Here is a 27,378-nt window from a genome sequence, read left to right as displayed (position 1 = left end):
GAGTCGGGCCGAATTCAGGGCAGCACAGGACGCGAGTCGGGACGACTTCAGGGCAGCACAGGCAGCGAGTGCAGAGTTGATGAGTGGTGCCGTGCAGTCACTGGCTGGTCTGATGCGGGCACAGACCAGGGCAGTACGGGCACTCACTGCTGCCACACTCGCTGTGTCACGCATGCATCGCCAGGGCACCCGCTGCGCTGCAGCAGCACAGCGGTCTGGCCTTCACCAGATTGCTGTGCTTGCTGCAGTGCCAGCCCGGCCGAGTGCCAGTGTCTCTGGCGACCAGCGAGCGCCTGGCATCAGCCAGCTTGCCCCATTGCTGCAGCCGCCACTGCCACTCCCCCAGCAAAGCTGCGACGAGCTGCTGGAGAGACTGATGCTGCCCAGCCACAGCTGCAGCAGTCAGCAGCCGGCCCCTCGAGGGCCAGAGCTCGTCTAGGCCGACCCCCAAGGGCATCTGCCGTCACGCAATGTGCCCCTCAGGAGCCTTCCCCCAGCCTTGCAACACCCACAGGGCCCAGGTTGAGGCGGAGCAGCAGGTCGGCCAGGGGCCAGAAAAGGCTGGACAAGGACTCGCCCTCTCGGCACACAAAGTAGAGTGTGTTGGCAAATGTTTTTTTTATATGGGGGTGCTTGTGCTGTCTATGGGGGGGGTTCTTTTGGTAAGGCCGAGGATGAAGGCAAATGTTTTTTTATATGGGGGTGCTTGTGCTGTCTATGGGGGGGGTTCTTTTGGTAAGGCCGAGGATGAAGGCCATTTGGATGGACAAGTTTTGTTATTCCTCCCCAGGTTGTGGGAGTGAGATATGTTTTTGACTGTTTTTTGGGGGTGTTGTGTGTTTTTGGGTTTCATGTGGGAAGGGCCCTGAGTTTGTTCAATAAAGCTTTTTCTTTATTCAGCTTGTCCATGTGTGATGTTTCAAGTGGTTGTTGCGTTAACCGGCTGAGGGCTTGCGGAGCGGCTGCATTCATGTGCCTTCATTGCCACAAGCCATTCCCTGACAGGGGGCCTAGAAGTGTCGTTCAATAAGCCGCCGACGGACGGCCCTTGGACCTTGTGGCTCCCTCCTGGGCTGGTACTCCTCCTCCTCCTCCTCATGGTCCTCCTGCTCGTCCTCCTGAGGTGGTGGTCCAACGTGAGGTGGCAGTGCCTGAGTCCTGCGGATAGCCAGGTTGTGCAGCATGCAGCAAACGACGACGAACTGGGAGACTCTATCCGGCGAATACTGCAGAGATCCGCCGGAGCGACCCAGGCAGCGGAACCGTTGCTTGAGGACGCCAATCGTTTGCTCTATGATGTTCCTTGTGGCTTGATGGCTTTTGTTGTATGCCTCCTCAGCAGGGGTCCTGAGCGCGCGGAGCGGGGTCATGAGCCATGTACACAAAGGATAGCCTTTGTCCCCGATAAGCCATCCTCTTGGGGGAGGCTGTGCCTGGAACATGTCAGCCACAGTAGTCTGGTGCAGGATAAATGCATCGTGGCTGCTGCCTGGAAAGCGGGCATTGACAGCTAGGATGCGCTGCCTGTGGTCACACACCAGCTGTACATTGAGGGAATGGTAGCCCTTCCGGTTGCGGTAATCCTCGGCATTGTCGATAGGTGCCCGCAAAGCCACATGCGTGCAGTCAATGGCGCCCTGCACCATGGGGAAGTTGGCGATCCTCGCAAATCCGACTGCACGCTGCTCCTGCCTCTCTAGGGTCATGGGGAAGGAGATGAATTGGTGTCTCCTTGTGAAAAGGGCATCGGTGACCTGCCGGATGCAGCGATGCACGGCGAACTGGGAGATGTTAGCTATGTCCCCAGCAGCGGCTTGGAAGAAGCCGCTTGCATAAAAGTTCAGAGCCACCGTGACCTTCACTTCCACCGACAGAGACATCCTGCACATCAGCTGTGGACGCAGATCTCTGTGAAGCAGCTGGCAGATCTCTGCAACCACCTCCCTTCTGAAGCGCAGCCTCTTAACACACTGCGCGGCAGTCATGGTGAGATAGGACACCTGCTGGCGGTATTCCCTGAGTGGGTAAGGCCTACGTTGCCGACGCCTGATGGCCCCTCTGCGTCTAGGCATGGCTGCCCCTCTCACACAGCGTCTGCGAGCCCTTCGCACATAATGCTGGAACTGAGGGTTGGAACCCCATGCAGCCCCCATAATATACTTGCAAACAGTGAAATCACAATGAGTCAAATTTCCAAGCTCTGGCCAGAAGCCAAAAATACCTCTCCTATGTTGGCCCAAATCAGTAAGGTCTCTTCCTTGGTGTCTGTCCAGAAATCCGTTGCACTAAAGTCATTGCAGCAAAATGGCTGGCCTTTATAGTTCAGTCTAAGTGCCCTTTAATTAGCGCTCCCCGAGGCCCACAGGGCCTCTGCTGCGTTCCACTTCACAGTTCGTAACAGCGCCACGCCCACATTGGGCGGGCGCCACTGAAGTTCCGGTTTGGGGCGCACAAACGGCGTTGCACGACGAAATGACGTCATAAGTTGCGCGCGCAGCTGAGTGCGCGCAAACACTTTGCGCCGGCGCTAAATGTCTACTGAAGTTGGGCGTAGGCGCAGATCGTTCTGCGCCCGGCCGCTAAGTGCCTAGCGCTCGAGATCTACTCCTCTTATGGCGCTAACGGCTGGCGAACGCAACTGAATTTCTAGGCCATGGAGCCCATGAATGGACCAGCAAAGTCAATATGTACGCGTTGCCATGGGGCTGAAGGCCATTCCCATGGGTGTAGCGGTGCGATCGGAGGTGCATTTTGCACTTTTTTGGCACCCAGCACAGCTTTTTGTCAACTCCTCTATCTGTTGGTCAATGCCCGGCCACCATACATAAGCCCTAGCAAGACTTTTCATCTTAACTCCCCCCAGATGACCTTCATGCAGTTCCTTTAGAACTCTTTCCCGTAACTTGGGAGGAATAATCACTCTTGTCCCGTACATCAAAGTACCATGGCAGACGGACAGCTGGTCTCGCCTTGCCGAGAATGCCGGTAACAGAGGATCACCATGTGTTGGCCATCCCTTCACTGTCACCTCGTAAACTCGGGACAGTGTCGGGTCGTTCCTGGTTTCTCTTTCAATACTTGCATTGGTGACTGGTAAACACTCGATGATGGTCGAATGAAATAACTCAACAGGGTCAACTTTCGTCGTCTCTTCTGCTTCAGGTAGTGGCAGGCGCGACAGCCCATCAGCATTGCCATGCTGCTTTGTACCTTTGAATTCTATTTGATATTGATGTGCCCCTAGGAAAAGGGACCATCTCTGGAGTCGCTGTGCTGTCATCACCGAAACACCCTTCTTCGGGTTAAAAATGGATACCAACGGCTGATGGTCTGTCAGAAGTGTGAATTTTTGGCCCTGCAGGTAATGATTAAACTTCTTCACTCCCCATACAAGGCTGAGAGCCTCCCTATCGATCTGCGCATAGTTGCGCTCAGCGGAGGTCAATGATCTGGATGCAAACGCGACTGGCCTTTCCGTGCCATTTGGCAACTTGTGTGAGAGTACTGCCCCAATACCATATGGAGAAGCATCACAAGCCAACCGAATAGGCAGTGTCGGGTTGAAGTGAGCCAACACTTCCTCTGAGGTGATCAATTCTTTGCTTTTGCGAAATGCCTTCTTACAGTTTTCGCTCCATTCCCATGGTACCCCCTTCTGTAAAAGAGCATTCAGTGGGTGCAGTACCGTGGATAGATTTGGTAGAAACTTATGGTAATAGTTAATCAATCCCAGAAACGACCTGAACTGAGAGACATTATCCGGAGCGGGAGCCTTTACAACTGCCTCTATCTTGTCAGGAGACTTATGAAGCCCCTCCCGGTCAATGACATGACCACAGTACGAGATCCGCTTCTGAAAGAACTCACATTTCTGCCGATTAACTCTAAGTCCATACTCTTTCAGTCTGTTGAGCACCAGTTCCAAGTTTGCGAGGTGTTCTTCATCACCATCACCTGTAATCAGAATATCGTCCAGGTAACATTGTGTGCCTGGAATTCCCTGTAATACCTGCTCCATGGCCCTCTGCCAAATTGCCGGAGCCGATGCCACTCCAAAAACCAGCCTATTATACCGGTACAAACCTCTATGCGCGTTGATCGTGAGGTACTGGCGTGACTCTTCATCAACCTCCATCTGCAAGTACGCCTGCGCCAGGTCTATCTTGGTGAAGTGTTTCCCGCCAGACAACGAAGCAAAAATACCCTCAATCCGCGGAAGCGGATACTGCACCGTGTGAAGCACCGGATTAACGGTGATCTTGAAATCTCCATAGATGCGAACCTTCCCTGGTTCTCCTGGCTTGTTGCTTGAAGGACGTTTCATAACGGGAACAATGGGCGTAGCCCACTCACTCCAATCTACCTTAGACAGTACACCTGAACGTTCTAGCGCTTCCAGTTCCGCTTCTACAGTAGGTCGTATTGCATAGGGTACCGGTCTGGCTTTGAAAAATTTTGGTTGTGCATGTTCGTCAATCTTGATGTTTGCCGTAATTCCTTTCAGTGTTCCCAGTCCTTGCTGGAACACCTCTTTAGCATCATCCAATATTTTGGACAATTGTTTAGGTTTGACATCTGTTTCCCCGGAATCTACCGTTAGTGCTTTTAAGGAGTGCCAGTCCATATTCATTTTCCTAATCCACTCCCGTCCCAGTAGTGGTGGACCTCCTTCAGGTAGCACATATAAGTCCATTACTTGGCTTTCTTCGCCCTTGTGGACCACTTTTACCTCTATCTTTCCGATGGGGTACACTCTTTGCCCCGTGTATGTTTTCAATATAATCTCCGTATCCCGTAGGGGAATATGTTGGAATAACCTTTTGTAATCTTTCTTATTCATGACCGTCAATGCCGATCCAGTGTCCAATTCCATCTTTACTTGGACTCCTGCTATCTGAAGAGTGACCCAAATTGTCTGGAGATCTGCATCCTTACCAACGTTGTGTACTCTTAAGCTACCCAGTTCATTACTGCTAGCGTCTGAATCTGACTTTTGTTCGTTCGAACTGGTCTTTGTCACCTTGTGCACCTTTATGTATTTTCCTTGCGGTGACTTTTTGTTGCTGATCTTCTTTCCTGACTGGCATACTTTAGCTATGTGGCCAAGCCTGCCACATGTTCTGCATTCTTGGTTTTTAAACCAACACTGGTTCTGATCGTGTGTTGTCTTTCCACAACGATAACATTTTACAGTACTCAAACCCAATTTATTTGTACTGTGTTCCGGTGACCGTAGCTGCATTACTGCCGTGCCTCTCGCTGCGGCTTCGTGTGCTGCTGCCATAGTGACCGCTTTCTCAAGCGTCAGCTCATTCTCCTCGAGCAGTCGCTTTTGTGTATCTTATTTTAATAATCCACACACAAATTTATCTCTTAGCGCGTCTGTTAGTCCCGTTCCAAACTGACAGTACTTTGCTAGCTTACGCAATTCCATTAAATATTCAGCATTGCTTTCATCCTTCAGCTGCCTTCTGCTGTAAAATTTTAATCGTTCCGCTAGCATCAGCGGCGTGGGGTTTAGATGATTTTTCAGGACAGTAACAATCTCCTCGAACGTCTTATCCGCCGGTTCATCTGGTGATAAAAGGTGTTTCAATTGCCCGTATGTCTTCGCACCCATTAAGTTCAATAATGTTAGTGCTTTCTCTGCATCTGGGATTTTATTTGCTTTACAATAATTTTGTATGCATTCTACATACATGGCCCAATCTTCGATGTCGCCATCAAAGGTATCAATGTTCCCATGTTTAGGCATCGTTGCAATTTATTTTATCCCAAGATGGCGGCTTCCCGCTCTTGCCTTCGTCCTCCGCCTACAAAATGGCGCTTTTCCCGCGCTTGGCGATCTTCACCCACTGGCTGCAATGGCGTTTGGCGTGCCGCTGCTGCTCCCCTTTCCCAGCGGTTAGTAACTCCCCCGACGCTGTCTCCGCTTCACCGCGGCTCCCTCGGGCATTCGCGCTTCCCCGATGTCGCGCCTCGCAGCCCTTCTTGCAGCCCGGTTATTAGCACCGGCTGCGTTCGCCTTCACCGCGGCTCTCGTGCCTTCAGTCGCCCCAGACGCTGCACCTTTTTGGCCCGAAAGCGGCCCGGCCCTTATCACCAGCCGCGATCGATGTCCCCGCACTGCGCCTTTCGGCCCGAATGCGGCCCAGCCCTTATCTCCGGTCGCGATCGATCTCACCGCCCTTATTCCTCCGTCTTCCTCCCCCCCCGTCTGTACAGCCAACGCGGCCGACTTTCTGCTCGCGTCGCTGACCGGCTTACCCACCACCGAGGTAGAAAGAAGATAGCTGACTGCCGCTGATGGAGGCTTCGAGTTCAGGATGTCTTCTGCACTCCGGGTTCTCGATGCCTGCCGCGCGACGTGTCTTCCAGCAGGGTGATGAGGGCGGGTGCCTCTCTTCGATGCCCGTTCTGTGGACGAAGCCGCCGTGGATATAAACTGCCGCAGGGTAAGAATCGGACTTGTCGCCACTGTTAAGTCTGTGTGTTCCAGTTGTATTAAGATTAATTACTGACACAGACTACAAGAATAAAGTTCAACAGGTCTTTACTAGTTGGAGGTTAGGACTATACTAAATACAATATCACTACACAGTACTTATATACCGGTGGTCACCACCGGTATTACGTATACAGCAGCCAGAGAAAGTAGTACATCTCTTAAGGTGGAACAGGCTTAAGTTCTCTTAAGGGGGAACAGGTTACATACACCACAGTAATAATGCTGTATTGCCTATGCATGTTACTTAAATGTTGTATCAGCAAAGCACTGTCATCTTTACTATCGAGCAGACCTGTAACCCAACCACCTTCAAACTACCAGAACCTAGCACTGTCTCAGAAGGTGGCGCACTTACGCCCAATACCCCTATATGATGAGGTTTTACGAGCAGCAGAATGAGGTGTGACAGGAGATGGGAACCTGGACCCCGGAGTGGAGACCCCGGGGCTCAGGAACCGGCACATCACAACACCAATTTCTGCATAAAGTCCGGGTATACGTTGGCCTAGAATTATGTTGATGAAAAATTTCGGCCAAATGGGGGATTGAAGGGGTTAACGGGGTCAGTGCGAAATTGCTGTGCTTAAGAAAAACAACTGCGAAAAGGTCCGATGATTGAATTATGTGGAAGTGGTGACATGTGACCTCTGCGGTTTCGCAGATGATTGAACAATAACAGGTCAAAGGGCTCACTTGATTGATACTGGCCGTTAGGAGATAAGGGAAGTCACAAGATGAGCACCTGATGGCTCCATTGTATAAACTTTGATGTAATTTAAAGAAAGGTCATGCAAAAGTATGACAAGATGAGCACCTGGTGGCTCCATTGTATAAACTTTGATGTAATTTAAAGAAAGGTCATGCGAAAGTATGAATCATTGTGGTTTGGAGTCATAAATACTGAGATTTGTAAGCATTGAGAGAGACAGCCAGGGACGAGCTGCCGGAGCTCTAGCTGTTCTCCCTGATCAGCCGTTAGATATCTCTGCGGACTGTTTGTATTGTACTGTTAAACAATTTTGGCCTAGAGATTGGGTTGGGGCGCCAAAGTGGCGCAAAAGTCGCCTGAGCGCAGGATTTAGCGCAGCGATCAGAGTAATACCGATCGCCAGAAATTCAGTTTCAGTGCCGCTCGAGGGACACGGGGCGAGGCTCGAGGCGCTCCGCGTCCCTCTTAGGGCGCTGAAACTGATTATCGCAGCGCAACGTGCTGCAGGCCTTCCTCCCACTGTTAAGGGGGAGGTGCCTGCAACAGCGCGATCCCCGCTCGCGAGTGCCGGCAAATGAGCCCGGCACCAAGGAGAAGTGCCGGGCTCTCGGGAAACAGCCGGCAATGCCATGGGGGGGGGGTGGCGGTTAGGAGGCCGGGGACAGAGGTGCTGGCAGGCGGCCACCGAAAAAGGGGCCGCTCTGCACCTCCACCTTAACTTGCGCCGCTGCCGGCACAGTAAGGCCCCGTGAACCGGGCGCGGGTAGCGAACGGCGCGACTGCGGCGTTCGCTACCAAATATCGCGAACGGGGCACGAATGGGGCGCTGCGCACACCGATGACATCATCGGTGGCGGTGCAGCGCAAATGCCTAACGCCACCATTAGCGCCCCTACTGAATATCGCGGGAGACGCAGCCAGTGGCGCTACAGCCACTGACTGCCTCTTTAGGCGCTAACAGGTGGCGCTACTCACCCAATTTCTTCCCCTTTGTGTTTTAAATAAACTGCTCGGCTTTTCACCATTTACAGGCTAGTGTGCGGATTTAATTAATTTTATTTTCGCCACAACAAAGCTTGTGTTGGCTCTTTGAAAGAGCTATCCAATTCGTCCCACTGCCCTGCTCTATCCCCATAGCCCTGCAAATGTTTTTTTATAAGTATATATCCATTTCCCTATTGAATCTGCTTCCATCGTCCTTTCAAGCATTTATATTGAAAACATTTTCTCTTTATAATTAAAACCAACTTCTGTTTCTCGACAGAGGAAGATACTATCATCCACACAAAAAGCCAAGAACCAAGACTAAAATGGATACCTCAAAGAAGGACCAGACCACATCAACCACCCATGTGAACTTGCCCCCCGGCACCAAAGAAAACTTAAAATCTGATGAAAAGTCTGCTTCTCAACAGCCCAAGATTGTCTCCTATAGTCCAAGGAGGGAACTATCTCAAAAGGAAGTGGACAAATTCTGTAATCTTGTTAGTAAAACTGCAGAGAAACAAAATAATGAGAGCTGCAAAATTTATGTCGAAAATTTCACAGTTCGGGCTCGGAAAAAATTTGGAGATAATCTTCACCACAGGGAAACAGTCTCTCAGCAACCAATCAACAGCCCTGATGATGTACCCAAAAATGCACTGCAGATTAAACATATGAAAATGCTAGCCAGGAGGAAGGAGATGATAGAAGAGCAGTACAAAATGCAGCACACTGTTAATGAAGAAATGTACCAATTACCCCATATTTCAAACAAACTATTGCCTATTTATAACCCAACCATGGCCGTCATGCAAACCCAAGATCATTTTTGTACTCCAGACCAGATTGCAAGGCCAGCTACTTTGCCCAGAAATAGGCAGATCATCTATAGCCCTTTGGCTGAGCCACTAACCAGGGACAATTACATTCAGACACTTCCTAAAATGCCATTGCACTCTCAACAACAGACAGAATCCCACAGACAACAGCAGATTCTTCAAGGACAACAGGATTATATAAACTCAAAACAAGTCATGGATTCCAAGTCAGTGCTACCCACAAACTGGGGAAGATACAGCAACAATCTACTGGAATCTGTGTCTGTTCCTGGCACGCTGAATGAGGCAGTGGGAATGACTCCGTTTGCCGCTGAACTGCAGGGCATATCTGAACAGACGCTGTTAGAACTGACCAAAGGCAAGCCTTCACCACATCCCAGGGCATGGTTTGTATCACTGGAGGGTAAGTCAGTACCTCCAATCAGACATTCGTGCATAGTTGTTCAGAAACAGAAAAAAGCACACAGCAATGACACGAGCCTCGATTCAGGAGTTGACATGAATGAGCACCATACTGGCAAGAAGCTCGAAAAGGAAAAGACTTTCATCAAAAGTACACCTGCTTCGAAGAACCTTTACTCAGAAGACATGGATCTAAGTGGCAGTGAAAGTGGGACCACAGTCTGCACCCCGGAGGACCTGTCCTTCAGACACGTGCTGGATATAGGAAGCGACCAGATAGTTGAGGTTGAAGAAGAACAAAGTGACCGAAGTTTACAGGAGGACGAGATCAGTGTGACCCCTCCTCACAGAAAGGGGCGAATGAGTACTGACGGAGATGGGGAAGATAGTAAAAAAAGTGTTTGGCAAAAGAGAGAGGAACGGCCTCTGATCTCTATCAATTAAGTGGAGTTGCTTTGCTTCCAAATATTTACAATGGAACAAAAGCATGTTTTTGGTTCTGTGGTTAATCTAGTTCTTATGCACTCTATTTTACTGATTAGTTACAATTCGTTGTACTGAATAAAAACATCCTGTTTGTATAAGGTGTATCTTTTGGATCTCTCCATATCTTGAATATACTGTAAATAATTACACACAGGGTTATCAAGCACCAAGTTATTTGTGTCCTTTTGACTTTTTTCCCAGAACCTGTTTATAAGAAATTGATAAAGATCATCTGATCAGTTTGCAGTATCTTTTTGCAGTAAAACCTTATCTCCTTTCTCTTTCAAAGCCCTTGCCCCTTTTTCAAGTCTCTGCACCTCTGCCACTGTGAATCTCTAGCAAGAAAGGAAGCAAGTGAACCCTCGTCGCCTCTATTAATGTTTAATGTCAGTCTGTTCTGTAAATCTGTTAGTACCCTGCCCTCCAAAGGCACATATGGTTAAGTCCGATTCCTGTCTGTTGTGATCGATTTGTGTGGTGCCCACATATCAGAGCTGATCTAAGAACAAAATAAATATATTCTGAATAGAATGCTGACTTAACTTGAATCTGTATCAACCAAGGGATGAGATGTGCAGCTTCATCTTCAGGCAGCTGTCATGACATGTCTGTATTTAAACATGAAAATAGTACAGGACACTGCCTTTTGCAATTTATACAAATTAAATTTATTCCCAAAACTTGATACAATATATAGTTTTACACTAAAGGATACTTTTATAAAATATTAAACCATGTGTATGTTTTTAAAATCTCTAATCCCAAAAGCACAACTTTTTGAATTTACTAAGCAGCAGGAAAAGATTGTAAAACTTTGCATGCGAGTATGGGAGTAGTGATTCACACGGCAGCATTTGCAAAATGGGGGGGTGATGCTTGGGGGGTGATGCTTGGTCTTGCAGTCCGAGAGGCTGCTGTTCATATATAAATAGATGCAGAGAGGCACATAGTTTACAATTAAATCCAAAAGACTTAATAACAAGCACTATTTGTGAATCACCTTAAAATGTGGAAAGCGCAATACCGAGGTTAAATTGTCACTAAATTCTAAACCCAGCCATAAAACCATAACTACCATTTATAACTACCATTTGTTCATTTTGGGACAGAGGCGTGCAGAAGTAAATTGTTTTTATAGTTTTGGTGACGAACAACATCGAAGCATGTATAAATAAAACTAACGTTTGTTTCCATTGTTCTGATTCATGTAATGAGCCCCAGTCATTTTGTTGCATCTACCTTGCTTCATTTCAATGTGAATTTCCATTTAGTTATCCTTTTAGATTCCGAGGAACCACTGGGACTTTTAAAGCTGATTAAAAAAAGCTACATGGCACCATGCTGTTAATGTTGAGATTTGAAGTGAATCTTATTAACCGTTGCTTTTTGTAACCTATTGTTCTGGTTTGCCACAATTCAGGCAGTTCTCCTGACCAGAATACACATTTAGAATACAGTTCCACAACTAATTCTGCCGAATCTTGGTAACTACACATTCTAAAGATCAGATTCATTATTTTCAGTAAATAAGGTGCATATCTTGAAAAACAGCCTGCATTTTCATTTTGTAGTTGACAAAATGCTGGAACAAAAGCAGGAGCCTGCTGTTTTGTGAGACCATTGGGAAGTATTTTATTGTATTACTGTATATGTTTTGAGTAAAGTGTTTGTTTAATCAGTGTGGTGTCAAGCATGGTTGCATGTTCATACATTTTGTTCATTATCAAAGCCAGTTTTGCCATTAGACTCGTGTTCAGTGTAGTATTTCTAAGGAATAGTGAATTGCATTCAGAATTGTTTTAATGCACTGTTTAAAACCCAATAAAATTGAACTGAGTTTCGTTTACATTGTGTTTGACTCAAATGCACATAATGTAGCGCACAGTTACCTAAAATGCCTTTGGCCTTGACCTCATGCTGTGCAATTAATAGGTGTGAATGCATAATGCATTGATCTGAAATTCCTCTGTACACTATTTTAGCAGAAGCATGAAAGAATTTATTTTAAGCAAGTTAATGTTGCTCAAATAATGGAGAGAGGAAATTCAGATGAAAGTGTTGGGTTTTCATACATCATTATCTCGCACTATAATTTCAAAGCCTTTATTTAATAAGAAAGCAAATTTGTTTAGTAGCCATAGGTAAAACTCTTGAAAGAAAAAAACACTAACTTAAAATAGGCAATTTTTTTAATAGTTTGCGGAGTCCTTAACTTTAGCTGTGTCACTACAGGGAAATGCCAAATGAAGGCCAGGCACCTATCACAGCTGGGGAGGGATAGTAGTGTCTGGACTGCTGTCCTGTTGGAAGGTTCACATTAGTATTGTTGATACCTCAGAGCAGGTCCTATCCTTCACTTTGGCTATAAGTTGTACACGATCTAGGAGACGACAGGGGAGGAAAATGGAAACCATCAGAATATGCACTGTCTTTGATTGGAAATTTATTAGGTTCCATGTTGGTCTGTGAATGGGAATCATTAAACCTGGTAATGCCATTTCCAAAGGACCTACCTACAGTTACACGTGCTAGTAATTAAGTCAACAATTATTTTTAAAAATGACTTGTTAATAAATTAACATGTTTCTCGCCAAATCCTCAGGTTATATAGTGCTACTAACAAATTGCAAGTAAAAAGTGAGTGCTTGCAATCACACCCCAATCCAGCTAATCACAGTATTGTACATAACATTTTCCTGTTATAAGTATTTTCCACAGTAACAATTACAGATGCTTACAGGTAATGCAGATTGTGACTAATTCTGTCATTTTGAAACTAGAACACTTGCCATTTCTGTTACAATCCAGATTCCAAATGGCTGCATAAATGACCAAGACTATTCTCAAAGGTGCCTCAGACCATCTAATATGACTTGCAGAGTCTGCTTTAGGTGTAATTGGGGAAACCAGAATTACACCATGAGACAGTACAAACTGGATGCACATTTTACACACACCATCATTTATATCAGTCAATTATTAAAATCAAAAGCTAGTTATTTTGAGTTCAGAATAACTTTCTTGCAAACTATCTTGGTGGGGCTGAGAATGTCAATACATGAAGGACTAAGGATGGTGGAATCAAAGGTAACGTGATAGTTGTTGGCAAGACTTGGGAGAGACGGTGTATCTTTGGAAAATTGAAAGAAGCAATAATTAAAGGACACTCAAATGGTCAGGATTGTAGTGATTCAGCTTCTGCACAGCAAGAGTACTGGAGGCTGGGTACGCAGAGCATGTGATCCAAAGAAAGCCAATGAATGCAGAATTGAATCGTCAGCAAGAGGGGATGGGATTGGATGGTGACCAGAACAGGACATTGAGGTAAAGAAAAGACAGGGGAACTCATAAATTGATGAAAAAAAGAATCTGAGGATCTCTATTCCAGCGCATGTGATGTTAAGGATGATGTTTGTTCCACAGGTGGAGGAGACTGACTCAAGCAGAAATTCACAACTGAGTTATAAAGATTGTTTTTAAAAGGCAGCCAATGGCTTCACACTGCAGTATTCCATTTGACACATGCAAGTCTCTCAAGTGCTACACATTTTGTTGAGTTCTCCACATTAATGTTGTTTCCTGTTACATAAAACATCGTCACTTTCATCCTTACACATTTTGCGTGACAAATAGCTGCTGCTTTCATAAACAACCATTTGCCTTTCCATCAAAAACTCCAACGAGGCCTCGAAAACCAGAGGGCCCTTCCAGCTTCTGCTGTGGCGGCCATTGTGCAGAATTTTCACTGAAACTTGCCTGCAGTCAAAGTGCACCTTCCCTATAAAAGGTGCAGGCTGCCTTTAAATAGCATTAGCTGCTAATGAAGAGCGCAAGTAGCATTAGCAGCCTGTGGAAATGTACCTTTTAAAACTGAATATAGTTACATGTGCCCCTTTTTGACAAAAAAAATGGAGTCCCAGTCCTCCCAGAAGCCTCTGCAGAAATGTCCTCTATTCCTTCCTTAAACATGTTAACCTTGACTAAACACTGTAAACCGTTGCTTATCTGCATTGTAAACAAAGACCATTTACATGAGTAAAGGGAACCTTATGCAAGCCACCTGGCCAGAGGCTTGGCCACCAGATAACAGAAGAAACATACTGTATGAAGTATCTACATTCCAAACAGTACTGATAGTCTTAATTAAATAGTCTAGAATAAATAACTACCAATTGTATTATCAATAGTCTTTCGCTACGCCAGACTTTAGAAATATGTAGAAACTTAGTTAAGGATTGAAGAACTCTTTGTCCCTTTGTCTGACTCGAAAGACACATGATGAAACCATAACCTGTTTACTGTATAAATATGTTAATCTGTAATTCTAGAGAGTCTCTGCTTAGCCTTTGACTTAGCGGGACACTCTCCTTGTGGCAAGTAAAAATTTATTAAAAGAAAATCTACCGGAGCTAATCGTTTCAGAGTCTCATTGAGAGTTGAGATTTCGACAGTTACTTCTTGGAGGCTCCACCGAGATCGCTTACTCTCTAGTCTGTGAGTAAACAGATGCCGGCATAGTGCCTCTTCAGTGAAGGGCTTAACTGGCCAGAATAAGGTGAGCCTTTTTGCTCACAAAGAGTCTCTTTACTGTTGAACCGCATATGTAATCTGTTGTCCACAGCGGAGGTACTGCAATCTACGAGACTCGAAATCTAAGATCTAAAGTTATTTTTGTAATCATTTCCTTTTCAGCCTATGGGCAGAAGGGATCTGATCCTGAAAATATCCGGTCTTGAAACAGCCCGGGGAGATTTTCATTAGTAGAAGGTAAGAAGAGTGGTATAGAAATTGATCGAATATCCTTGTGTCATAGGATAATTATCCTTGTGTGATAGGATAAGACAAGTCCGTGAAGGGACAGGATCCTTGTTTGATAGGATCATAGAGATGAATAAGATTTTTTAATAAATTAGGATAAGTTAAGGACTTGGTCTGTAGTGGCGTACAACACAGACTGAGAATTGACTATTTGTTTAGATAGAGTCTAAGGCTATCATTTTTATACCCACTGTAGTGTATGTACCTTTAAGAGAGAACTACTTTTACAGCTCCTGTATACTGTAGTACCGGCAGTGACCACACCTGTATATAAGCCTTGCGCATGCCTCTGTACCCCCAGTCTTGAGACTACCCTACTCCAGTAAATACCTGTTGATTGTTAAGTTACAGCATCCGTGTGGTTATTGGAAAACATCATACTCTCAGAATCACGGATCTAACAGTGGCGAAGAGTGTCGATTCGAATCTACCTGCAACTCTGCATTTCCCTTCGAGGATTCGCTCCGGGAGGGCGGTGGAAGAAAGCCGAGGCCAGAAACACGGGCGTCGACCACGAGCAACCGCCCAGTCGTCCGGCAGAGAGTGAACATCGCAGGAGAGGCTGTGGAGAGCATGGCTTGGTTCCCCAGCCACGACGATCAGCAATAGACTGATGACAGGTACAGCGCAGACCCTTCCTGGACAGTGGCGGCTGGAGCTGACCGACGGCGGAGAGAAAGCCGAGCAGCGTCGACGGGGTAAGACAGAGGGTGAAGCGCACAGGGCGCAGCCGGGGGTTGAAAACCGAGCGGCGTCGAGGAAAAACAAAACAGAGAGAGAGAGGGTAAAGCAACAGCCGGGTTCAGGACCGAGCGGCGGAAACGGGAAAGGCGCACAAAGAAAAAAAAAAAAAAAAAAAATGCGCAGAGCACAGCCAGGGCTCAAGGGCTGAACAGTGTCCGCAGGGAGAAGAAGGGAGAGTGCGGGAGATGCCATTGAGCCGCGGAGAAGAAGGAAGAGCATGGGAGACGCCATTTTTAGAAGCCGCAGCGGAGAAGAAGGGCGAGCGCGGGAAGGCAGGAAAGCGCGGGAGACGCCATTTTGTGCCAGCGGAGAAGAAGGGGAAGCGCGGGAGATGCCATTTTTGACAGTTAAATCACACCCAGGGATGCCGAAGAGTGGCAGTATCTCTACGTTCGACAATGAAGTCGAAGATTGGGCGACATATGTGGAACGTATTGAGGTGTACTGCAGGGCGAATGAAGTGCCAGATGCTAGGAAAGCACTGGTTTTGTTAAATTCCATGGGTGCAAAAACTTATGGGTTACTGCAAAACCTAATAACCCCAGAGAAGCCTGTGAACAAGAATTTTGAAAGCATAGTAGAAATCCTACAGGACCACTTAAACCCCACACCGCTGCTGATAGCAGAATTATTTAAGTTCCATAAAAGGAACCAACACAAAGACGAAAGCAATGCTGAGTACCTAACGGAACTGCGCAAGCTATCGGAACACTGCCAGTTTGGAGCGGGACTAGCAGTTACGTTAAGGGACAAGTTTGTGTGTGGGCTGCAAAGTGAAGGAACCCAGAAATGACTTCTATCAGAAAAGGATCTTACGCTGGACAAGGCTTTCAGTATGGCAGTATCACACGAAGCAGCCGCAAGGGGCGCTGCAGAGATACAACATAGACCGCAAGAATATGGCACCAATGAAATGTCCTATGGAGCAGGGAAGTGCTATCGCTGCGGCAGAACAACACATGACCAGAAGGATTGTTGGTTCAAGGACCAAGTGTGCAGACAGTGTGGAAAAGCAGGACACATAGCAAGAGTCTGCAGGGAAGAAAACCAACAGTAAGAAATCTCCACAGGAGAAGTACAAAAAGGTACACCAGGTGATGGACAGTGGTTCAGATGAACAGAAAAGTGACACAGACTCCGGAAGCAAGGAGCTGGGTTGTCTGAAACTACATAAGGTAACCAAAATGGAGGATCACCAGACTATCTGGGTTACACTCAAGATAGACGGAGTCCAAGTGAAAATGGAATTGGACACAGGATCAGCCCTAACAGTCATAAACCAAAGGGACTACAAGCGGCTATTTTCACATATACCCTTGAAAGCTACAGAGATTGTCTTGAAGACGTACACAGGGCAAAAAGTCTACCCCAAAGGAAAAATAAGGGTGAAAGTGATATATAAAGGCCAGGAAATACCTAAAATGGACATATATGCATTGCCAGATGGAGGACCACCACTGCTAGGACATGAATGGATCCAGAAAATACAATTAGATTGGCATTCCATACAGGCACTGAAGGTTGAGGCCAAAAAGGATGACGACGTCACACCTGGACGACTGTCAAAAATGCTAACTGATGCAAAAGAAGTGTTCCAGGAGGAACTCGGAACACTGAAAGGTATAACAGCAACGATTAAAAATAGAGGAAAATGCAAGCCCAAAGTTTCCTAAGGCCAGACCAGTGCCTTATGCGATCAGACCAGCTGTCGAAGCAGAGCTGGAAGGGTTGGAACGTTCAGGAGTACTGTCCAAAGTAGACTGGAGCGAGTGGGCTACACCCATCGTTCCTGTAATGAAGAGGTCGTTGAGTAATACGCCTGGGGAACCAAAGAAGGTCCGCATCTGTGGGGATTTTAAGGTGACAGTGAACCCAGTCCTTTACACGGTACAATATCCACTTCCACGAATTGAGGATATTTTCGCCTCGCTATCTGGAGGTAAACGCTTCACCAAAATTGATCTAGCCCAGGCGTACTTGCAAATGGAGGTAGAAGAAGCCTCGAAACAATACCTTACGATTAACACTCATAAAGGTCTCTATCAATACAATCGGCTGGTGTTCGGGGTAGCATCGGCTCCGGCTATTTGGCAAAGGGCAATGGATCAAGTCCTGCAAGGGATTCCAGGGACCCAGTGTTATTTGGACGACATCCTGGTCATGGGCAAAAATGACAATGATCACCTCGCCAACTTGGAGAAGGTGCTCACCAGATTAAAGGAGTATGGGCTATGAGCTAATCGCCACAAGTGCGAGTTTTTCCAGAAACAGATCTCGTATTGTGGCCACGTCATCGATGAGGGGTTACATAAGTCCCCAGAAAAGATTGAGGCAGTAGTCAAGGCTCCAGCACCAGAAAATGTGTCACAACTGAGGTCGTTCCTTGGGCTGGTAAACTACTACCATAAGTTCTTACCAAATTTGTCCACGGTATTACACCCACTGAACACCCTACTGCAAACAGGGGTACCATGGAAGTGGAATGACGAACGTAGACGAGCTTTCCAGAAGTGTAAAGAATTGATCACATCTAAAGAGGTGTTGGCCCATTGCAACCCAGCACTACCAATTCGTTTGGCATGTGATGCATCACCCTATGGTATTGGAGCGGTGCTGTCGCACAAATTCCCAGACGGGTTGGAGAGGCCAGTAGCCTTTGCGTCTCGGTCACTAACCTCAGCCGAGCGCAACTACGCCCAGATTGACAGGGAAGCCCTCAGCCTAGTATGGGGAGTAAAAAAATTCAACCACTATCTGCATGGGCAGAAGTTCACCTTGCTGACTGACCACCAACCACTTGTCTCCATCTTTAATCCTAAGAAGGGCGTTCCAGTGATGACTGCACAACGGTTACAAAGATGGCCCCTGTTTCTAGGGGCAAATCAATATGAAATAGAATATAAGGGCACGAAACAGCATGGAAACGCTGATGGGCTATCGCGCCTGCCACTGCCTACTGTGGAGGAAGCACCAGCAGTGGACCCTATCGAGATATTTTATTCGTCAATAATTGAACGATTGCCAGTAATGAACGCGGATATAGAGAAGGAGACCCGCAATGATCCGACGCTACTCGGGTATATGATTTGATGGTGAGGGGATGGCCAACACATGGCGACTCACTGTTGCCAGGATTCTCATCCAGAAGAGAACAGCTGTCAGTATGCCAGGGGGCAGTGATGTGTGGATCCAGAGTGGTGATTCCACCCAAGTTAAGGGAGAGAGTGCGAAATGAACTACATGAAGGTCATCTGGGGGGAGTGAAAATGAAAAGCCTTGCTAGGGCTTGTGTGGTGGCCGGGAATCGATCAACAAATCGAAGGCCTAACCAAGAGCTGCTCAGGATGCCAGAAGGTCCAAAATGCACCACCACATGCCCCTCTATACCCATGGGAGTGGCCGTGCTCTCCATGGCAACGGGTGCATATTGATTTCGCTGGTCCATTCATGGACTCAATGGCCTAGAAATTCAGTATAGCCACTTTTGGGGCGGTAAAGTCGGGCGGTCGCTAAAGTTAGCGCCCGCCGGAAACTGCAGGTCACTTCGCCGAAATTCAGTAGATCTGGCCAAGAGTTTGGGCGAGCGCTGAAACTGGCGTTGCACTCCTATCTTCAGGCGCTAAGCCGGCGGTGCGGACTGATAACGCCGAGGCCGGGCGCAGCGCAGGTGCGGTCATGTTTTGATTGACAGCAGACACCCTGACGCCGGCCAGCTCTTAAAGGGGGAAGGGTCGACTTTGTCTGCAGCCACGCCCTGGATAGTGGAGCCCTGCAGCTAGGCCTGAACACTGCTGGTGGACCCAAATAGCGCCTGAAGCCATGGAGAAGGCCCGTGAACGAGCGCAGCGCTTCTCCCAGCATGCTTTGAGGGTGCTGGTTAGGGGGTTGGAAAGGTACAAAGAGATCTTGTGCCCGGACAGTGGCAAGAAGGCTCCCAGGAGGCAGTACAGGAGAGCCTGGAGGAAAATCGCCCACAGGGTGTCAGTCAACAGCGATGTCCCCAGGACTGGTGACCAATGCCGCAAGAAGTACAACGACCTCACTCGGATGGTCAAGGTGAGTACCCTTTCCAGTGTCCTCCTCATCCTTGCATGTGCACCTCACATTATGGGCAAAGGAACCTCAAAGGCCTAATGGCCAGCCCTCCTCCCGCAGCTATGGCACTGGCATGATCCTCAATAGCACTTTCTGCACTTAACACACTGGCCAAGCTATTCGACCATGGGAGGCAGTGCACACAACAACAGGCCACCACACTGGCCAAGCTATTCCACCATGGGAGGCAGTGCACACAACAACAGGCCACCACACTGGCCAAGCTATTCCACCATGGGAGGCAGTGCACACAACAACAGGCCACCACACTGGCCAAGCTATTCCACCATGGGAGGCAGTGCACACAACAACAGGCCACCACAATGTACTTAGAGGCCGTCCTTTCTCTTGCAGGCCAAGATGGGCCGGAATTTGAAGAGCCAGAATGTCACCGGGGGAGGCCGTGCCCAGTTCCAGGAGCTCAGTGAGCTGGAGGAGAGCGTGGCTCGACTCATGCGTGGCCGGGTGGTTGGCCCTGTTGCCATTGGAGATGCCGACCCTGTGCTGCGACCCAATGGTAAGGACATGACCGTTTGGACCTCTCTCGTTCCCCTAGCGCATCAGATCTACATCCTTTGCCACTGTCCGACCAATGCGCTGAATGCCACCACTCATGCCTCCCTCGCTGACGCCCTGTCCTCACTCTAAAGCTACTCTTGTGCCTTCCTGCTTTCAGCTGGTGAGGAGGAGGTCCCTGAAGCAGAGAGTGCCAGACCCTCGGAAGAGGAGCACGACGAGGACCAACAGGAAGGCGGCACATCGGGGGAAGCATCATCTGCGCCAGGGGATGGCAATGGAGGGGACACGTCTTGCCTGGAGGAGAGCCAGGGGGAAGTGTTGCAGGGGGTGTAGCTCCTGGGCCCAGTGCCGTCCAGGCATGCGGGAAGGGTCGGGCAGAACGGCGGCCTTCTCCCCAGGGGGGGGAAGTGTTGCAGGGGAGGGCAGTTGCTGGGCCCAGTGGCGTCCAGGCACGCGGGAAGGGTCGGCCAGCTCGGCGGCCTTCTCCCCAGAGGGAGAGTCCGGCCTCCAGTCCGGAGACGGACCTCGCCCAGGAGGTGCGCCTCCTTGATCAAATGTCGGCGGATTCGGAGCGGCGCCACAAGGAGTTCATGGGGGTTGTGGGACAGTTGCCTCAGGCCATTGAGCTCCTGGCTCATAGTGTGGCCGCTTTCGGGGAATCACAGGCCAGGGGTGTTGAGCAACTCGCGGCAGCACACGCCAGGGGTGTTGACCAACTCGCGGCAGCACAGGACAGGGTTGTCGAGCAACTCGCGGCAGCGCAGGACGCGAGTCGCGAGTTCATGAGTGGTGCCGTGCAGACACTCACTGATCTGATGCGGGCACAGACCAGGGCAGTTCGGGCACTCACTTCTGCCACACTCGCTGTGTCGCGGAAGCATCGCCAGGGCACCCGCCGCCCTGCTGCAGCACAGCGGTCTGGCCTCCACCAGATTGCTGCGCTTGCTGCACAGCCAGCCCGGCCGAGTGCCAGTGTCTCTGGTGAACAGCGAGCGCGTGCCATCAGCCAGCTTGCCCCCATTGCTGCAGCCACCACTGCAACTCCCCCAGCCAAGGTGCGACGAGCTGCTGCAGAGACTGATGCTGCGCAGCCACAGCTGCAGCAGTCAGCAGCCGGCCCCTCCAGGGCCGGACCTCGTCTAGGCCGACCCCCAAGGGCATCTGCCGTCACGCATTCTGCCCCTCAGGAGCCTTCCCCCAGCCTTGCAACACCCACAGGGCCCAGGTTGAGGCGGAGCAACAGGTCGGGCAGGGGCCGCACAAGGCTGCACAAGGACTCGCCCTCTCGGCACACCCAGTAGAGTATGGTGGCAACGGTGTTTTTTATATGGGGGTGTTTGTGTTGTGGGGGGGCCTTCTTTTGGTAAGGCCGAGGATGAAGGCCAATGGTTTTTTATATGGGGGTGTTTGTGTTCTGTTGTGGGGGGGGCTTCTTTTGGTAAGGCCGAGGAGGAAGGCCAATTGGATGGGCAAGTTTTGTTATTCCTCCCCAGGTTGTGGGAGTGAGATAATCTTTTCACAGTTTTTTGGGGGGTGTTGTCTGTTTTTCTGTTTCATGTGGGAAGGGCCCTGAGTTTGTTAAATAAAGCTTTTTATTTATTCAGCTTGTCCAGGTGTCATGTTTCCAGTGGTTGTTGCGTTAAGCGGCTGAGGGCTTGCAGAGCGGCTGCATTCAGGTGCGTTCATTGCCACAAGCCATTCCCTGACAGGGGGCCTAGAAGTGTCGTTCAATAAGCCGCCGGCGGACGGCCCTTGGACCTTGTGGCTCCCTCCTGGGCTGGTACTCCTCCTCCTCCTCATGGTCCTCCTGCGCGTCCTCCTGAGGTGGTGGTGCTACGTCAGGTGGCAGTGCCTGAGTCCTGCGGATAGCCAGGTTGTGCAGCATGCAGCAAACGACGACGAACTGGGAGACTCTATCTGGCGAATACTGTAGAGATCCGCCGGAGCGATCCAGGCAGCGGAACCGTTGCTTGAGGACGCCAATCGTTTGCTCTATGATGTTCCTTGTGGCTTGATGGCTTTCGTTGTATGCCTCCTCCGCAGGGGTCCTGGGCGCGCGGAGCGGGGTCATGAGCTATGTACACAAAGGGTAGCCCTTGTCCCCAATAAGCCATCCCCTTGGTGGAGGCTGTGCCTGGAACATGTCAGCCACAGTAGTCTGGCGCAGGATAAATGCATCGTGGCTGCTTCCTGGAAAGCGGGCATTGACAGCTAGGATGCGCTGCCTGTGGTCACACACCAGCTGTACATTGAGGGAATGGTAGCCCTTCCGGTTGCGGTAATCCTCAGCATTGTCGATAGGTGCCCGCAAAGCCACATGCGTGCAGTCAATGGCGCCCTGCACCATGGGGAAGTCCGCGATCCTGCCAAATCCGACTGCACGCTGCTCCTGCCTCTCTAGGGTCATGGGGAAGGATATGAATTGGTGTCTCCTCGTGAAAAGGGCATCGGTGACCTGCCGGATGCAGCGATGCACGGCGAACTGGGAGATGTTTGCTATGTCCCCAGCAGCGGCTTGGAAGGAGCCGCTTGCATAAAAGTTCAGAGCCACCGTGACCTTCACTTCCACCGAGAGAGATGTCCTGCACATCAGCTGTGGACGCAGATCTCGGTGAAGCAGCTGGCAGATCTCTGCAACCACCTCCCTTCTGAAGCGCAGCCTCTTAACACACTGCGCGGCAGTCATGGTGAGATAGGACACCTGCTGCCGGTATTCCCTGAGTGGGTAAGGCCTGCATTGCTGACGCCTGATGGCCCCTCTGCGTCTAGGCATGGCTGGCCCTCTCACACAGCGTCTGCGAGCCCTTCGCACATAATGCTGCAACTGAGGGTTGCCACCCCATACAGCCCCCATAATAAACTTGCAAACAGTGAAATCACAATGAATCAAATTTCCAAGCTCTGGCCAGAAGCCAAAAATACCTCTCCTATGTTGTCCCAAATCAGTAAGCTCTGTTCCTTGGTCTCTGTCCAGAAATCCAAAGCACTAAAGTCATTGCAGCAAAATGGCTGGGCTTTATAGGTCAGTGTAAGTGCCCTTTAATTAGCGCTCCCCGAGGCCCGCAGGGCCTCTGTTGCGTTCCACTTCACAGTTCTTAACAGCGCCACGCCCACATTGGGCGGGCGCCACTGAATTTCCGGTTTGGGGCGCACAAACAGCGTTGCACGACGAAATGACGTCATAAGCTGCGCGCGCAGCTGAGCGGGCGCAAACACTTTGCGCCGGCGCTAAATGACAACTGAAGTTGGGCGTAGGCGCAGTTCGTTCTGCGCCCGGGCGCTAAGTGCCTAGCGCTGGAAATCTACCCCTCTTATGGCGTTAACGGCTGGCGAACACAACTGAATTCCTAGGCCAATGTTCTTAATAGCAGTGGATGCTCATTCGAAGTGGCCGGAGGTGATAAAAATGTCCTCAACCACTACAGAGAAAACGATTGCAGTCCTACGGACCATATTTGCCAGAAATGGCTTGCCAGAGCAGATTTGCTCTGATAATGGACCACAGTTTGTGTCCGAGGAGTTTCGAAAATTTATGAGAAGGAATGGGGTAAGGCATTACACATGCGCCCCGTATCATCCAGCCACAAATGGATTGGCTGAGAGGTTCGTACAAACCTTTAAGATGGCGATAAAGGCCATGTGCGACGATGAAATTCCACTACAGCATAAGGTGGACAATTTCTTATTAGCCTACCGAAACACGACACATGCAGTTACCAACCAGACCCCGGCCATGATGTTCTTTAACCGAAGGTTGAGATCTCGTCTGGACTTGCTCAGACCAAATGTGCGAAGAAATGTTGAGGATAAACAATTCCAGCACATCAATGAGAAGCCGACAAGGAGCTTCAATGTAGGACAACCAGTCTTGGCCCGTGACTACCGAACAGAGAAATGGCAACCCGGAACGATATGCACAAGGCAGGGGCCATTAATGTACACAGTGGATGTCGGGGAGAACATTGTGAGATGCCACGTCGATCAGATCTTAGCGTCACAGGAACGAGTCAACCCCATGTCTCGAGTACCTGGGGATGAACCCGACATACCGGTAGCATCTACCTCAGAACCAGTAGCAGTGGAAACCGATGAACTAACCGATGAAAAGGGGCCAGAATCGCCTCCGCACCAAGAACAAGAACGTCAGGAAAGGCGCTATCCCGAAAGGATCAGGAAGCCGCCCCAAAGACTGAACCTATAAATGGACTATTGTTGTTTAATGTACATGTTGATATGCCTATCAATTAGTCCAATAAAAGGCGACGAGTTAAGAACGTAACTGAAGGTTTTTATTGGCTAAATAACAGAGCCCACCCTCGTGGGTGATCCGATCCAACAGGGAGGAATACTAGCCAGTCAGCTACCTTTATACCTGGGCAGGTAATGGGCGGAGTCGGAGGTGGTCAGCCCAGGTATAACAGTGCGACAAGAGGCGACCTCGTGTAGTGATGTTACAGTGAGAACAGTGAGAACAATATACAGTGATAACTATAACAGTGGTTTACCACATTCACCCCTTGTTTAGATTAGAGTCCGGCGGGGTGAAGTGTATTACCAGCTCTGGTATGTCAGTCTGTCCGGAGGCTTCGTTAGCCTCTCCGATCGTCGCAGCGGCGGTGTTACATTATCCGGTGTTAAAGCTGGTGTCTGCGTAGTCGGCAAAGGCTCGTGGGGTTCCGGCATGCCGTCTACCTCGGCTGGACTCGGGGGGTTGGGAGGGGGGGGTGAGGGTGCGAGGTCTCGTAAGGAGACAGTGTCCTCCCGTCCGTCTGGGTAAGCCACATAGGCGTACTGGGGGTTGGCGTGCAGGAGGTTCACCTTCTCGACCAGGGGGTCCGTTTTATGGGCCCTCACGTGCTTTCGCAGCAAGACGGGTCCCGGAGAGGTCAGCCAGGTTGGTAGGGTGGTTCCCGTAGTCGACTTCCTGGGGAAGACAAACATTCGGGCATGGGGGGTGGTGTTAATGGCAGTGCAAAGTAGTGACCGGATGGAGTGCAGCGCAATCGGGAGGACCTCTTGCCAGCGGGAGGTTGGGAGGCCCTTAGACTTTAAGGCTAAGAGGGTGGCCTTCCATACCGTCGCGTTCTCTCTTTCCACCTGGCCGTTCCCTCGGGGGTTGTAGCTGGTGGTCCTGCTTGCTGCAATACCCCTCTCCAATAGGAACTGACGGAGTTCCTCGCTCATGAAGGAGGCGCCCCGGTCACTATGTATATAGTTCGGGAACCCGAACAAGGCGAAGAGTTTGTTCAGGCATTTAATGACCGTGTTACTGGTCATGTCTGGGCAGGGGAAGGCAAAGGGGAAACGGGAGTACTCATCAACGATGTTGAGGAAGTACACATTACGGTCGGATGACGGTAGGGGCCCCTTGAAGTCGATGCTCAGACGCTCGAAGGGGCGGGTGGCCTTGATCAGGCTTGCTCTGTCCGGCTTATAGAAGTGCGGTTTGCACTCAGCACAGATCTGGCAGTTCCTGGTCATGGTCCTGACCTCCTCGATGGAGTATGGCAGGTTGCGGGCCTTAATGAAATGGTAGAGTCTGGTGACTCCGGGGTGGCAGAGGTCATTGTGGAGGGTCTGAAGTCTATCACTTTGCGCGCTGGCGCATGTAATGCGTGAAAGAGCATCAGGGGGGTCGTTCAGTTTACCGGGCCGGTACAAGATCTCATAATCATAGGTGGAAAGCTCGATTCTCCACCTCAAGATTTTGTCGTTCTTGATCTTGCCCCTCAGCTTGTTATTAAACATGAAGGCAACCGAGCGTTGGTCGGTGAGGAGGGTAAATCGTTTGCCTGCCAAGTAGTGCCTCCAGCGCCGTACTGCCTCCACAATTGCCTGGGCTTCCTTCTCGACCGACGAGTGTCGGGTCTCGGGGCCCTGTAGGGTCCTTGAGAAGAAGGCTACCGGCCTACCCTCCTGGTTAAGGGTAGCGGCTAGGGCGAAGTCGGATGCATCGCTCTCCACTTGGAAGGGGATTGACTCATCCACTGCGTGCATTGTGGCCTTGGCTATGTCTCCCTTAATGAGGGAGAAGGCCGCGCACGCCTCTTCCGTGAGGGGGAAGGATGTGGTTTTCAGGAGGGGTCTGGCTTTGTCCGCATAATTGGGTACCCATTGGGCATAGTAGGCGAAAAGCCCCAGGGTTCTCCTAAGTGCTTTTGGACAGTGGGGGAGGGGTAGCTCCATGAGGGGGCGCATTCTTTCGGGGTCGGGGCCGATGACTCCGTTCTCTACTACACAGCCAAGGATGGCAAGGCGCGCTGTGTTAAACACGCATTTCTCCTTATTGTAGGTGAGGTTCAGCCGTTGGGCCGTACGGAGGAATTTCTCCAGATTCACGTCGTGGTCCTGCCGGTCGCGGCCGCAGATGGTGACGTTATCTAGGTAGGGGAATGTGGCCTGCAGTCCGTTCTGGTCAACCATCCGGTCCATCTCCCTTTGGAAGACCGAGACCCCGTTGGTGACACCGAAGGGGACCCTAAGGAAGTGGTATAGGCGCCCATTCGCCTCGAAGGCGGTGTACTGGCGGTCCTCGGGGTGGATAGGGAGTTGGTGGTAGGCCGACTTAAGGTCGATGGTCGAGAATACGCGGTATTGTGCAATCTGATTGACCATGTCAGATATGCGGGGAAGGGGGTATGCGTCCAGCTGGGTGTATCTGTTTATGGTCTGGCTGTAGTCGATGACCAGGCGATTTTTATCGCCGGTCTTAACGACCACGACCTGGGCACGCCAGGGGCTGTTGCTCCCCTCGATGATGCCCTCCTTCAGGAGACGCTGCACCTCAGAGCTAATGAAAGCTCTGTCCCCAGCGCTGTACCGCCTGCTCTTGGTAGCGACGGGTTTGCAGTCGGGGGTGAGGTTAGCGAACAGGGAAGGTGGCGGCACCTTGAGGGTGGATAGGCTGCAGGTGTTACGCGGTGGGCGGTTTAACCTTCGCTGGTTGTCGACTGTGAGTGGGGGGAGGGGTCCACCGTATGCTAGGGTTACACTTTGGAGGTGGGATTGGAAGTCCAGCCCTAGTAGGACGGCAGCGCAGAGCTGGGGGAGGACGAGGAGTTTAAAGTTTTTATACTCTGTACCCTTAACCGACAAGGTCACAGCACAGTAGCCGCTAATGTCCGTGGCGTGGGACCTCGATGCCATCGAGATTCGGTTGCGCGTTGGCAGGACAGGGAGGGAGTAGTGGCTCACCGTGTCTGGGTGGATGAAGCTCTCCGTGCTTCCGCTGTCGAACAGGCAGGTCGTGGCGTGGCCGTTTACTTTGATGTCCA

General features: G+C 49.9%; 1 protein-coding gene across 1 annotated transcript in view; it reads left to right on the top strand.

The window, feature by feature from the left end:
- The window catches only part of fam171b (family with sequence similarity 171 member B), a 70,817-nt gene extending 59,043 nt beyond the window's left edge, over nt 1–11,774 (top strand). Inside the window, exon 8 of the mRNA XM_085985920.1 lies at nt 8,482–11,774. Coding sequence (XP_085842046.1) covers nt 8,482–9,886 — 1,405 coding nt within the window. The 3' untranslated portion in view covers nt 9,887–11,774. The remainder of the gene's footprint in view (nt 1–8,481) is intronic.
- Nucleotides 11,775–27,378: the final 15,604 nt, after the last annotated feature.

Source organism: Somniosus microcephalus, chromosome 4, assembly GCF_052327205.1.
Source record: "Somniosus microcephalus isolate GS21.2 chromosome 4, FLI_Smic_1.0, whole genome shotgun sequence".
NCBI classification, from domain to species: domain Eukaryota; kingdom Metazoa; phylum Chordata; class Chondrichthyes; order Squaliformes; family Somniosidae; genus Somniosus; species Somniosus microcephalus.
This window is presented reverse-complemented; position numbering and strand designations above follow the sequence as displayed.